Below are 14,495 nucleotides of genomic sequence, written 5' to 3' on the forward strand. Positions count from 1 at the left end.
ACTCGTGAAGGGGTCCATCCTTCCCCCATTCACTCCTTCGCACCATGCACTCCACACCACATATTCCACACTACTCACTCCACACCATTTATTCCAGACCATTTATTCCAGACCATTTATTCACTTGCACCCTATGCAAGCAATCACTCAATACACAATGACACACATCCTCAATACTCTACTCATACACTTTCACACACACACACACACACACACATCATTCACGAGCAATGCCTCTCTTGCTCACCAGCACTACAAGGACTTCCATTCACAATGCCTCATTTCCGCCTAAACCTCAAGCTCATACACACAGCACCATCTAGCTATCTACTCCCTTCTAATACTAGTGCTTCCCGTCATCCCTTATACTAAGCACTCCCTCGTCATTATCATCCATCTAATCTCTCTACGTCCCCACTACTTGTACAATGTCACTACTTAAATCTCAAGTCTCCTAAAGTCATCTCTCGATCCCTAACGATTATCCTAACCCGCCCTCGGCGAGCTTACACTGCCAAACCCCATAAAACTACAGCTCATGTACCCCCAAAATGGTGAGGGATGGTAGAGCTACCATCCCTCCACAACACTATCGCCGTTTGTCCACTATGCTCGAGCCTCTCGGGTGCGAATACATTTTTACTGCTCGGCTTCGCAAAACCGAGCAATGTATGCGGTGGTCTGTCTCCTGTTGGTTGGGTCCGTCCGGCATTTTCGATTCTGGGGAGGAGGCATACTCGGGCCGAGGTTCCAGGGTCCATCCCGGCACGGAGCCTTGTGGTCTCCGGCCCGATGACCCAACCTCCCCCGGTCGGAGCACCGTGCCCGCTAGGGGGCGAAGGTCTGACCTGGCCTTTCTCCCCCGGAATCGTGCCGGTCGCCGCTACAACGCGGCACCGACCATACAGGGCGAAGCCCGGCCCGAATCGTGCACGGCGCTCCCTGCAAGAGCGCCGCGGCAACGATCCCCGCCGGCCCCCGCAGCACACAAAGAACACCACGCCCCGAGAGCTCGCGTCGGCTATACGTCGGCCTAAGCGCTGCCCCGGTCAGCGTCGATGCTCGAGTCGCATTCTCACATCCACACCTCGCGATCCTTTCTACACTTACCAAACGCGGCGCTCCAGCGCTTCCCATACATTCCGTTGGCTCTGCCACCGCACGCTCTCGGGCACACTCTTTCGTTCCACACTCTCATGCACATTCTTGCGCACTCATTCTACTCGCACACTCCATCATCACACACTCCTCTGTTACACACCTCTCTTCTACACACTCCTCCCGTGCACTCTCCCCCATTATGTACTCCGTAACCAACAAGGGTGTGCACTCTTGCATCCACCCACTCAGCGCACACCTACCCACGGCTGTGCAATCTCTAGTCACACACCCAATCACGCGCTCTAATGTGCATCCCCGCACACTCTCCACAACCAACTGGTGTGCATCCTCGCACACTCTCTCCATCCATGTCACTCTCTGTATCACACTCACTCTCACTATCACACTCTGTTTCACACTCACTCTTCGGTGCACACCTTTTCCTCACACTCGCGCCATTCTCTCTCACACAGCGCACCATGGACCTCCTACGAGCGCCCGGGTGACGTCGGGATCCCAAGCGCGCGAAAAAGTCTTTTCGCGCCATATACAGCCCGGCTTACCTTCGGGATCCTTTTCTCCACACGCAGCTGCAAACTTCCATTTGGGTTAACAAGTACGGCATCATGATGTGAACACAGACATTGTACAATTTCCATCTCTTCCTCCCGCGATTGCTCTTCTAAGTCCGTCGTCTCTCCAGTCCCAACTTCAACTATTTCTTTTTCTTTAATTTATTTTTCCTTGTTAAGCTCGACGACCGCTGGTGCTAATAAAATAAAATTCTCTAATTCAGCGGTCGTTGGCTTCTCTATCCCCCGAGTTGCGATTTCTACCCCTGTCCACGTAACTATGCCTTGCCCAGCTTCGCTTAACCCGCGCTCCTCAAGCCGCGCTACCCCGTCGCATACCGATGTGCCTTTCCCGCTCGACCTGCGGTCTATTTCCTTCCCCAATGCTTTTATTTCACACCTGGCTTCCTCTCTCGCCAACCCCTCGTTTATTTCTCTGGCTTGGCCACCCACGTCTTCCAATTGGCCCCCTAATTTGCTTCTGAATTCCCCCAATTTGCTTTCTAGCCCCCCAATTTGACTTCCCAATTGCTCCCCCATTCTACTTCCCAAATTATTTAACCCATCTTTCATTTGGTTACTTTGCGCATCCATCTCAGTTTTCAATCCCCCTAATTTGGTTTTCCAGTCATTTCTCAATTTCCCTAATTGATTTTCCAATTGCTCCCCCATTCTATTTTCCATTTGCTTACTATCGGCCTTTCATTTCTCCCATCTCCTTACTCAATCCCCCAATTTGCTCCTGCGTTTTGTCCACCCCCAATTGTATGGCTGCCTGTAGCTGTGCAATGAGGTCCTGCAGATCCATCCCTCCTATTTGCGCAGCGGGCGCGGCCCTCGTCGCCATGTGCGAGGCGCCGCCATTTTGTGCGCCTGCAACCCCTACTGCCGCACCCTCTTCAACCTCCTCTTCCATTTCTCCCAATTGTCCCCCTTCTTCCCGGGGGTCCTGGGTTGCCTCTAACACCTCCTCATCTACCCCCACCGGCATCCGATCGCCTTGGCTATCCATGGCACAACTCAAATTTGGGTGTTAATAAAATTTCGGCCGCTCGTAATTTGGAGTGCGCTAGGTGCACTTCGGGTCCAAATCCCACTCCCCGACACCAAATGTTACGGATCTCCGACGTCGGCTCTCCCCTTATCAAGAGGGGGTTAGTCCCCTTGTCCTTTTATCTGGCCGACGCGAGTCCTGGAAGTTATAACATTCCTTCCGGTCGGTGGTAAATAGGGTTGTTGGTCGATTTTTAGTCCTATTACTTAATTACTACCACCGACCGTAAAGCTAGGGAATAACTCCCGCTCGAACCACGGATATGGATGGAAAATGCCGAGCGGATAGCAATCCGCGATCCGAGCTGTTAACAGGTGACCAGACCCGATTCTAAGCGGTTGCGATCGTGCCACGCTTACCCAATTAGAGAAAAGACTGATGCGATCGGATTGAGAGGAAACCAGGAAAATAGGAAGAATAGATGGGTTTATTAATTATGTACAGAGAAGAAGAGGAAACGAAAGAAATGTACAAGAAAGAAAGAGGAAGGAAAATTACACAGGGCAGTCTTAACTACAGGCTTAACTTATTCCCTGGACAAACGGGCCCGTCTCACATACAGACACACACGGGGATTGCAGATGGTAGGGTGGAAGGTCCGGCGATGGGGTCCAGGCTCCAGTCCGGCAGACGAAACCCGGCAGGCAGCTCTTCATGTAGCGTAACGCGAGCGGACAATTATAATGTCGGGGGGGGGGGGGGGGGAAGCTGGTATACTCGCGTACATAATATGCGCACGACTCGCGCCAAACGCCCCCTCCCCAATGTCCTGCACGCTGCAGTTCGTGGCAATCCTCTGTAATCACGACAGTCCTTTTTAATACCATCAGCGCTTTCCACAATGATCAATCCTTTATCACGCTGCAAATTGTGCCAGTCCTCCGGTAATCAGCGCCAGCGAGTTCTTTCTGCACAGTCCTCTTAGCACAAGCTTCCGCTGTAAGTCCTCTCGAAGGGCTTTGTGCGCTGGCTTTTATAAGTCAAGCCAGCGATTGCTCCGCGAGCCCCAACCACACCCTGTCAGGCGATGTCACTCCAGCCCTGGTTGGCTGGTTTTCGCTTACCGGCCCCGCCCTGACGGCTGGGTGACGTGGCCACACCTCCTCCCTGGTGCTCCGCCCCCTTTTTCCGGGCTTCACCTCGTGGCTTATGGCGGCGCTGAGCGAGCTCAAGGGCAGCGAAGGCTGCTGCCGCTGGTCAAGGAGCGTACCAAATTGGGAGGGGCCATGGGGCACAGACTGGGGAGACTTGGAGGGAGGCTGCAAAATGAACGAAAGGGCCTACTCTTATTTGATTGACGCAACGCAGATTCAACTATTGGAAAATGGCCTTATCTAACACATACTAAGAAATAACTGATGTCCTATGGTGACCTAAGTGTTGCTTGTGGCCTATCTATGGGGTGCTACCTTTAACCTTTAATGATGTGATATTTACAACAAGTGTGGGTTCTCAAAACCGCAACAATATTGATATTCAGCATTAGAGGGTGCGATATGTGAGATGGTATAGTATTGGGGATGAAGAAGAAGCTGGCATATGGCTATGTACATTTATGGTGATCGATAATGCCTCCATCTCCTAAACTGCGACCCAACGTTGTCTTATTGCAGTGTATATGGTGATGTATAAGTGCTTCAGTCGTGATAAACTTCTGGATTTTTTTTAATGACCTCTAACACGTTGACTGCCAACTCCTCATTACACACCACTTCCATTTGTAAGCCATGTATGCATGTGCATATACTTTATTTTAAATTTTTACCCTTCGTTGAGCGAATCCAAGTTAATTTATTATCCATTGCTGGGGAAACCCCATGTTATGAGAGGTCCCACTGCTTGCTATGAGTTAAATGTTAAATTCCGTATGCCAGGTACGAGCTATCTGGTGGGACTATTTTTTAACACTGAATCGACATTGGTACTATGTCATTGCTAATGGTAGATCGTGTTTTTTTTTTTCCTGTGTTTTGTGATTTTTCCCTTTTTACTACTTGTCATTACCCTTCAAAATGGCACGTATGAATGCAGATGAAGTGGCAAAACTTCTCATGGAGACCTGAAAATGAAGATCATGATTATTATATAGTATAGATTTATGTTCACCGAACAGCCAGAAGATCGTTTGTTGCGTTAGCTGGGATGGCAGCATATTCTGTTTGCAATACAATAGCTTAATCTTTTCTACGAGAATGCTTGCTGGCAGAATCTGGTACACCCAGCACTTCAAGTATACTCATAGTCAGCAGTCAACTTGTTAAAATCGTTATTTTATTAACATTGAATTACAGTACTGTATGTACTTGAACATTGCGTGGGGTATCGTGTTCTACGAAGTCTCTAGTTAACTTAAGCATTTTGTTTCACATGTATTTATAAAGGCTGTTAATTTATAATCATAAACACGTATGACTGTATCACTGATAATTTTATTAATTGACTCCAAAGTATGAATATCATTTGAATAACCCAAACTTTTGTACAGTACTGTACTGTAATTAAGAAATTTTGTTTGATGGTAATCATACAGTATATTGTACATGTATATCGGAAAGGAAATTAAAAAGTTGCTGGTCTTGGATTATTATGAGTATCTCATCCATTTATTACTTTGAGCGCACCACGAATGCTCCTTTAAGGTCTGCATTTGTCGGTATGGTAAAATCTTTAATGATAGTATTTTCTAATTTTCTTAATTGGAGAATGATTTTTGTAAATGGTTAATTTGAAAGGTATTTCCTTTTAATGTTTGTATATTCTCTTCAGCCAAATGACGGTGTGCCTGAGGAGGCCGATGAGGGAAAGGACCAAAACACAAAGTCCTCGAATAGACGGGCACAGTGTGGTACTCAGTCTGCTGAGGATTTACAGGAAACCGAGAAAGAAGGACCTGAGGTTTCCTCTGTGAAGGCATGCGAGACATCTGAAAACTGGGACACCTGGAGTGTGGAAGAGAGAGGGAAGCTTCTGCTGTCAGTAGCCAAGATATTCCAAATCCAATTTCCTCTTTACACAGCCTACAAGCACAATGCACATGCAACAATTGAGGTACGATATTGAAAACGGCTATTATGACAATTATTTTCGTCATTTTTCTCCCTCGTTCCTGTTTTCCTGGTACTTCTGTTAAAGTTTGCGTTGGTGTTTATTTAAAAGTTATTTTTCTCTCTCGTGGTCCTGACTCAAGTACACCAAGCCGTGTTTGGTCTTGTGCTTCCATGGAATGGTAAGATGACACAGAAATGCGTTTCTTCTGTCTTTCAGGACATTTCCACGACTGAGAGCAATTTTTTGGGTGCTTTTTGTGACATGAATGTAAGTCGGGTTTTATCCAAATATTTGCAATATAGATCGTAATTGTTAGTTGAATGTAATAATTACTACCTTTACCAATAAGGGTTTTTGCGATGTCTATGGAACTGTATCTGAACCCGCATTGCTCCTTGATGCGAGTATTTTCTTCTTCTTTTTTCTTAGAAAATGTTTTGCGATGTATTCTTCAAAAGCTTTGACTTTGTAACGTTCTTGGTTCAAAACCTGAGATGGAGAAATGAAATGGAGATTCTCCTCCCTCACCCCACCCGCCCCTTACAATTTTTATGCATTTGTGTAATGCTGACCCGCTTTGTGTTGATACCCATGTGTCTTATTAGGATGTCGAGGTTCCCCTGCACTTGCTGCGATATGTCTGCCTGTTCTGTGGGAAGAATGGCTTGGCACTGATACGCGAGTGCTTTGAGCACGGCATTCCGGACACCCTCCCGTTTCCCATCGCCCATGCGATCATCAGCATCGTCTCCAATGTGAGCTGCACAGGCATTTCACTATCCCTTTCATCCTTCATTTGGCAAAACTGTATGTATATATATATATATATATATATATATATATATATATATATATATATATATATATATATATATACATATATATATACACACACACATGTGGCTAATTCCATATTTGTGTCGTCCAACAGTGCATTATGAAGTGACTGAAATTTGCATGATTTTCCTAATATCCCATATAATCTCACATGAGTTTCATATTATTCTGGTAGAGCAGCAATTTGGTGTTCCAATGTGTAAATGGAAAAGCATTATTAACTAGCCGAAACCCGTGGAACATCCACGGAAGGGAGGATGTGGTGTATGGATAGAGTGTACCATTATGGATGGCATAGGGGATTTGCTTGTCCGAGTAAGAGTTAGGAAGAAAGATGAGAATGAAGAGTGCGTATGTGAACAACGATCGCCGACACCGGCACAAATGCATGCTCTGGATTGTCCACTCGGTGGACGGCTTGCTTCGCCTTCGCCCAGCAGACGCCAATACGATGGCGTTGTAAGATGGCGTCGTAAGATGGCGTCGTATCGGCAGTTAATCGGATGCTTTTGGGCCCCAACGTCGGCTAATTCAGATTTTTCGAGTATGGCTGTACGTGATAAACAAAGCGCGGTTCGTAGATCGTAAATCCATTAGTGCCGTGGGCATCGGGTCACTGGGTGCGGCGTAAAAGGGATAACAAAGTCGAGTCCTTACGCGATTATTATATAGATACTAAGATTTTACCATAATCCTAAAAGAAGTGTTGGTGTCCCCGTATTTTTTTTTCATTTTATTTGTGACTTGCGGTATAAATATATTATTTTGAAATGCAACTTCACTGCTGTTCTTGAATTCATGTATTTTTCATTGCGAATAAAAACATTAATAATTAACAACAATTTTTGTATAGTTGCATAGTATCATGTGTTTATCATTTTGTGTGCCGTTGGTTTAACAATTATGACTCACAACGTAAATCTTCGTGTCTCCCAGTTTTACGTATGAAACTGTCATTTCGATGAAGTGTAAATTCAAAATAAGTAGCCATGGGGGGGGGGGAAATGATAAATATATTCATGAGATTAATCATTCCACAAAATGATGATTAAGCATTTGGATAACATAGTGGCATGTTGAAGAAGAAATTACGAACACTCGTGAAGAGGTTTGGAAATCATGCAGAACCCCCGACATTTTTTACGTTGTGAATTTTCCCATATAAAACTATCACATCAGATAAGCTCCGAGTTTCATGAAACTACCCCTTGTAGAATTCCCGGATGTTGTTGTTTTCGAACGGTGCAGACGACGGAGCAAAACTGGAAGCGCGCGTGGGTAGCGAAATTTTCCTTCGTGTTGTCCCCGTTTTTCGTAGTGTGAGTGGGAATACCAATTTACGCTGTGGTGGGCACTGTGGCTGTAACCATCGCACGCTACTCAGCCCAGGTTTTGGAAAGCCTAGGAAAAACCTACGTTCGTGATGACAAGACAGACTGAAATTTGAGTGCAAGTTCTCGATTTGATTAATTATTTGCTGAATTTTCATTGATATTGGTAGATTCTCAACGTGTACACTGCACCGCAAAAACCAGAGGGAAGCGAAGATTGTCGTGTCCCGTGTTTACGCTGTGAGTGTCTTGATAATCCAGAAGCCGGCCTTCGCGGCTAGGTTACAAATTGAAATTGATTATTGAAAGACAAAGGGCAGTGGTTAATATGGTTATTATGATAAGTTAATATATTAAGCCTGACCCATGACTATTCAAATGATTTTCTCCTCACTAGACAGCGTTGTGTGTGGAATAGTTTTTCAAATTTCTGAAAATATAAGTATTTTACGATAACTAAATCACATGTTTATGCATATTTAATTGATTTGAAATTTGGACCTAACGCCACATGTTGGACCCCATAAATATGGAATTAGTCATATATATATATATATATATACAGTCACGTGAAAAAGTAAGTACACCCCATGTAAAGTTTTGACTTTTTCAACATATTTCAACATACAGCTATTTGATCCTCATTTCAACAATTTTGATAGATAAAGGTGATATAATCTATCTATAATTCCAGTAATCTCTGTCTGTACGTTTGTACGTTTGTACGTTTGTCTGTGACCGCTGTTTCTCGACAACCACGGGTCCGATATACTTTTAACTTGCCAGGTATATTGCTGGGGACCCGAGGATGTGCCTTTTCAAGGTTTCATATTAATCGGACAATTACTTACCGAGCTATGTCCAAAAAACGATTCAACCAATCAGAGAGCAGCGAACGATCGCGTGTGCCGAACGTGGCGGGCACACTCTGCCTCGGATGGCACATTTGAGAGCGTATTCATTTATTTCACGTTTGCAAACTATGTTGGCGTTAAACTATGTTTTACAACTAATAAAAACGAATTTGCGATTCATTCGCTTTCCTGCGCGTTTGTGCACGCGATGGCGATTTCTTTACCAAACTCCGGAAGCCGTTCGCTTTGGACCAAACCATTGCATGTAAATAGAGGGGGGGGATTGTCACCACTCGCAAGCCGTTCGCTTTGGACCAAACCATTTCATGTAAATAGAGGGGGGGGATATAATTTTAGATATAGATATAGTACGGGCATGCCCTAGTATCACAAATATCATGAAACATTTACATTTTGTAGTCCATTGTATAATTTAAATAAACATAAATGCAAATTTCGCATGTGGAAAAAGTAAGTACACCCTTGGCTCTAATAGGTGGTATTATCCCCTTTGGCAGAAACAACCTCAAGTAGGCGTTTCTTATAGCTGTCTACCAGTCTCTGACATCGACTGGGAGAAATTTTTGCCCACTCCTCCATGCAGAATTATTTCAGCTGTGCGATGCTTGAGGGGTTTCTTGCATGCACAGCTCGTTTCAAATCCCCCCACAACATCTCGATGGGATTTAGATCTGGGCTTTGACTTGGCCATTCCAGAACCCTCCATTTCTTTCTTTTCAGCCATTCCTTGGTGGATTTACTGGTATGTTTAGGGTCATTGTCATGTTGCAAGGTCCACCTTCGGTTGAGCTTCAACTTTCCGACAGATGGCCTCACATTATCTTCAAGCACCCTCTGGTACAATGAAGAATTCATAGTGGATTATATGATGGTGAGCTGCCCAGGCCCTGATGCAGCAAAGCTGCCCCAAACCATAATATTTCCACCACCATGCTTTACAGTTGGTATCAGGTTCTTGTGGTCAAATGCTGTCTTTGGTTTTCGCCAAACATGTCTTCTGGTACTGTGGCCAAATAGCTCCACCTTTGAATCATCTGTCCAGAGCACATTGTTCCAGAAGTGCTGGTCTTTGCCTAGGTGTTCATTGGCAAACTTTAGTCTTGCCCTGATGTTCTTTCTGGACAGCAAAGGTTACCTCCTGGCACACCTTCCACGTAGATCAAATTTGTGCAGCCTTGTTCAAATGGTAGACTCGTGCACTTTGACATCAACAGTGGCAAGAGCTATCTGTAGGTCCCGTGATGACATTCTGGAGTTCTTAGAGACTTCTTCCAGCATCTTGCGGTCTGCTCTCGGGCTGAACTTGCTGGGGCTGCCTGGCCTGAACAAGTTGGCAGTTGTTTGGAATCTTCTCCACTTGTAGATGATCTTCCGGACAGTCGAATCATTGATTTCAAATTGTTTGGAGATCTTTTTAAATCCCTTCCCAGACTCGTAGGCGTCTATAACCTTCTTTATGAAGGCCTCGGAGAGCTCTTTTGATCTAGGCATGGTGACGCCGCACACTTCAACAACAAAGAGCAAACCAAACTAAATGTCTGAGGTTTAAATAAGACAGGTTCCTCCAAGATCCTCTCGAACGATGTTCTAATCATTTGCGCCTGAGCTGGTGCACCTGATTCTAATTTTAGGTATTTGAAGTAGTGATAAATGTAAGGGTGTACTTACTTTTTCCACATGTGAAATTTGCATTTATGTTTATTTAAATTATACAATGGACTACAAAATGTAAATGTTTCATGATATTTGTTATTTCACCTTTATCTATCAATATTGTTGAAATGAAGATCAAATAGCTGTATGTTGAAATATGTTGAAAAAGTCAAATCTTTACATGGGGTGTACTTACTTTTTCACGTGACTGCATATATGTAGTATCAATTATCGGCAAAATAAGGTGTCGGTTTTTGTGCCATGCAAAAGTTGGAGAAGTTATATGTTGGCTGAAATTTTTACCTCCTGTTTTATGTGTGCACCTTTTGTTCTCAGGTCAAGATTTGGTTGCACCTGCCTGCAGTTATGCAGCACATCGTCCCATTCAGAACCTTCGTAATCAGGTATCCTGCAAGAAAGTTACTAAAGGACTTCCCTCCCTCCCCCTACCCCACACCCCTCAACAACTCAAGAGTATTAACTGTAGCTTTGTATCTGTGCAAGCTTTGTATCTGCAGCCAGTCTTTGTATCTGTGCAAGCATATTGATGTCAGATTTGGCAGTTGTTGGAGTGGAAGGGTTCATATCAAATCGCTGGATCAAGTTGAAATTAGGGGGGGGGGGTGAAAGGCTAGTCCCCCATCCAAGTGTCTGTGTCTATGCCCCACCTCCCCCCTTCCCAAATTCTTAAACCTTCCCTGCTGTACATCTGTCCTGACATGGAATTTATTTGGCAAATAACTAATCGGCACAGCCAACGAGTGCAATCACGAGACCATCAAACGAGCTGGTAAACAAGCCCATAAATTAATATATATCTGTTGTGTGGAATTTCACTAATTTGCCAGCCAATGGGTATGCACCATAAAACATCTGTAGGAATGCATCGGCCAATGGGTGCGCACCATGGATGGTTTGATGGGTATCACAGGACGTAATGAAAGTGTGGACACTGCGCCCGTGATACTTCTTCTGTCTTGGGGTCCTGTTGGTTTTTGTTTTGCTGCTCTTTGTTGTTTGGAAGTTCCTTGTGGTTCGGATTTGTGGCACAAGCCATGGTTCGTTGAGGAGCTAGTCCAGTGGGAACATGGTTGGTACTGGCACTTTAGGGGCAACGAGGATAAGCCCACGCCAGATTGCTACGCATCCTAATGAGGACCCACACCACGTGCTCGAGCATTGCCACACAGAACAAGTTTATTTTGGCTCGTCGATCACCTTCTGAGTCCCGTGTTCCCCATGAGTGAAAGAGATTAAAGTGTATTTGGTAAGCGGTCGTTCCGGCGTGCGCATTTAGTTATTAATTGTGAAGTGTGAGCGCCGCTGCGCTTCCTTGCTTTCTTTCCTTCCCCTCTTTCCTTGTGAAAAAATCCCTTCGTTCGATGAATCCTTTTGGGCTGTTCGGGAGCGGGCTCCATAGCTCTTAGCAAATTGGTTTATTAACGCCTTAGATGGGCAGATTGGGTCCGCACTTAAGCTCTTCAATGCGGACTATCGACAAGCTTCGCTTGATTCTCCTGTTGGCTTTCCGCCTCGGTCGTTGTGTTTGGAGATGCCCTTTAATGCGAAATTATCCCGGTAGACGTGGAGATTTTTTTTTCGTCCCATACCCGCTGGATGGTGTGACTGCCATTAAAGTAACGATACTATGATCAATCTTTCCATTGCTATCATGGACAAATATTTCTCTAACTAGCAATTTTGTAAATACAAGTTTAATTCTTTTGTCGGTTCTTTCATAAAGCAAACCCAAACTGCCAGCCACGCACTTCAGGACTTAGCCAGTTCATTTAGAAAAGGTTGTCAGCAAAGTGGTCGAGAGTTTTTGCCAAATGTAGCTGTTGGTACGTCATTTATGTACACCAGTAGAATCGTCGGCCCAAGCACAGTCCTCTGAGGGAAACCAACCGGCTGCCAAAGGCAGAGAAATGGAAGGATGATAATATCTGCAAGGCTTGTGCCCATTCAAGAGCGCAATTCTGCTTTCAGGCATGGAGGAATTGTGTGACATGCATGGAGTGAGCCATGATGCCATTTGTCAAAAAGTGTGATAAGGCTGTGTGCTTGATTGTTGCAAGCACCCAATAAATGCACAAAGTAATTGTTCTGACATTGCTTGAGGATCAAATTACATGCCCATTGTTAATTTAGCAAGACAAATGTGTCCATGGTGGCATGTCAACTCAAACAGGCGACCAACGATGAGAGTGTGGAAAAGAGTAATGTTTCATTTTCGATAACTGCTTCCATTTGCTGCTGCGTTATCGGATTTCGTGAATATGCGACTTTTCAAATAAACCGATCACCCCACAATGCAACACCATGCATGTGCAGAAACCCTTAGTAGCAATGGTCAGCGAGGCATAATATATCGTGTGCGCGAGGTAATGATGTGTAGGCCTATACTCATCAAATGTATTGTTTTAATTAGTTTTTGAGATTGTTCTACCTATTTCTGTTTCAAAACATACTTTGAACTTTAATCCCTGCAAATATTTTTATAGATGTGTCTAAAATGTCTGTCTCATTGTGCTATAGTTATAGTGCAGGCTCCATGGATGTAGCGATATGGAATGCAGCTTAGAACTGTTGGAAATAAAGAAAAAACGAAGAAAAGAAGAACCTTCACAAGCCCCATGTCCGCTCTGGTATTAAAAATAATATCTTATTAACATTATACGCTCGCGTATATACATTATACGCTAATTAACATTATAGGATCAGGATTTAAAAAAAATAATTTACGCTCTGGTAAAATTAACATATCTCTAACCCTCGCAAAAAAACAAAGAAAGGAAAAGTACAACAGGCTAAAGATCTGCCAGCAACCCTCTTCTGGTGAAACTGCCAAAATCAAGACTCTATGTGTATTTCCTACAAGACTCTATGTGTAGACTCTACTCTATGTGCATTTTCAAATGAAAAGAGGAACTCTTTCATTCCTCTTTTTGCTGCCTTTGGAACAAACTTCCACACTCTCTTCAATCCCACTCCTCCCTCTATGAATTTAAAACAGCTGTTCACCACCATTTTTTTTTTTAAATCCAAAACATTGATCTTTTCTACCCCTGTTAATATACCCCAAATCCGCCTTTTCCAAATTCCGTTTTCTTTTCTGAAAGTCCTAGTCGTGTCCATTTGTTTATCCCGTATATCCTGCCCCAGCCCTCTGCCTTCCACAAACCTGCCGATGTCCCTTTTTGTCCCCCGTCGCACCGCGGAGCAAAAGGGGGACTATGGTTTTCCCCTCCGTCCGTGTATGCGTCCGTCCGTCCGTCTGTGCGTACGTGCATGCGTGCGTAAGCGAAGGACCGAATTCTAATTTGGTGTGTGGGTGCAACCCACGTCAAAATCCAAGATGGCAGCCACCATGTATGTCTGACACCATGTATGTCTGAACCTTATGAGTGGAATATCTTGAAAAATAAGCGAAGTACCAACGTCTAATCTGGTGAGTGGGTGTATCTAGGCATAAGGAAGAACGCTATTGAAAACTGGGTCGCCACGTCAAAATCCAAGATGGCCACCGCCATGTATGTCTGAACCTTGTGAGCGAAATATCTTGAAAATTAAATGAACTACTAACTTCTAATCTGGTGTGTGGGTGTATCTACGCATAAGGAAAGAACGCTATTGAAAATTGGGTCGCCACGTCTAAATCCAAGATGGCCGCCTTGCGTCTTCCACTTTGTTAACTTACATCACTTCACCGACGGGGGACCTAGGCGTAACGCTCGTCTCTACTGTTGTTGTGCTTCCCTCTCTCTCCCCCTCTTGTCTCACGCTCCCTTTATTATATGTTTTTATGTGTTTCTGTTTGTGCTTTTATGTATTTTATGTGTTAGCTCTTATACGAGCCTTGACTTTGTATTTAAAAAAATCTTGACGGTTATGAGTACACTTAATTTGCGGTGGTTTATATATTTCCGAGAATCTAATCATTCCATGGGAATCGTTCAGGATTTTGGTGTTTCCAAAACTTTCTTGTGTTTTCATCTGGAGTTTTCTTCCCACTTCCATCCAT

The 14,495-nt window shown here is 44.3% G+C and overlaps 1 protein-coding gene across 5 annotated transcripts in view; it reads left to right on the top strand.

The window, feature by feature from the left end:
• USP34 (ubiquitin specific peptidase 34) overlaps positions 1-14,495 on the top strand; it is a 235,166-nt gene that overhangs the window by 34,548 nt on the left and 186,123 nt on the right. For all 5 annotated transcript variants that reach the window (XM_068128379.2, XM_068128382.2, XM_068128381.2 and 2 more), the window contains exons 4-7: positions 5,494-5,775; positions 5,992-6,042; positions 6,381-6,530; positions 10,808-10,875. In XM_068128379.2, coding sequence (XP_067984480.2) covers positions 5,494-5,775; positions 5,992-6,042; positions 6,381-6,530; positions 10,808-10,875 — 551 coding nt within the window. The remainder of the gene's footprint in view (positions 1-5,493; positions 5,776-5,991; positions 6,043-6,380; positions 6,531-10,807; positions 10,876-14,495) is intronic.

Source organism: Myxine glutinosa, chromosome 9 (genome assembly GCF_964187855.1).
Source record: "Myxine glutinosa chromosome 9, kmMyxGlut1.1, whole genome shotgun sequence".
Taxonomy (NCBI): Eukaryota; Metazoa; Chordata; class Myxini; order Myxiniformes; family Myxinidae; genus Myxine; species Myxine glutinosa.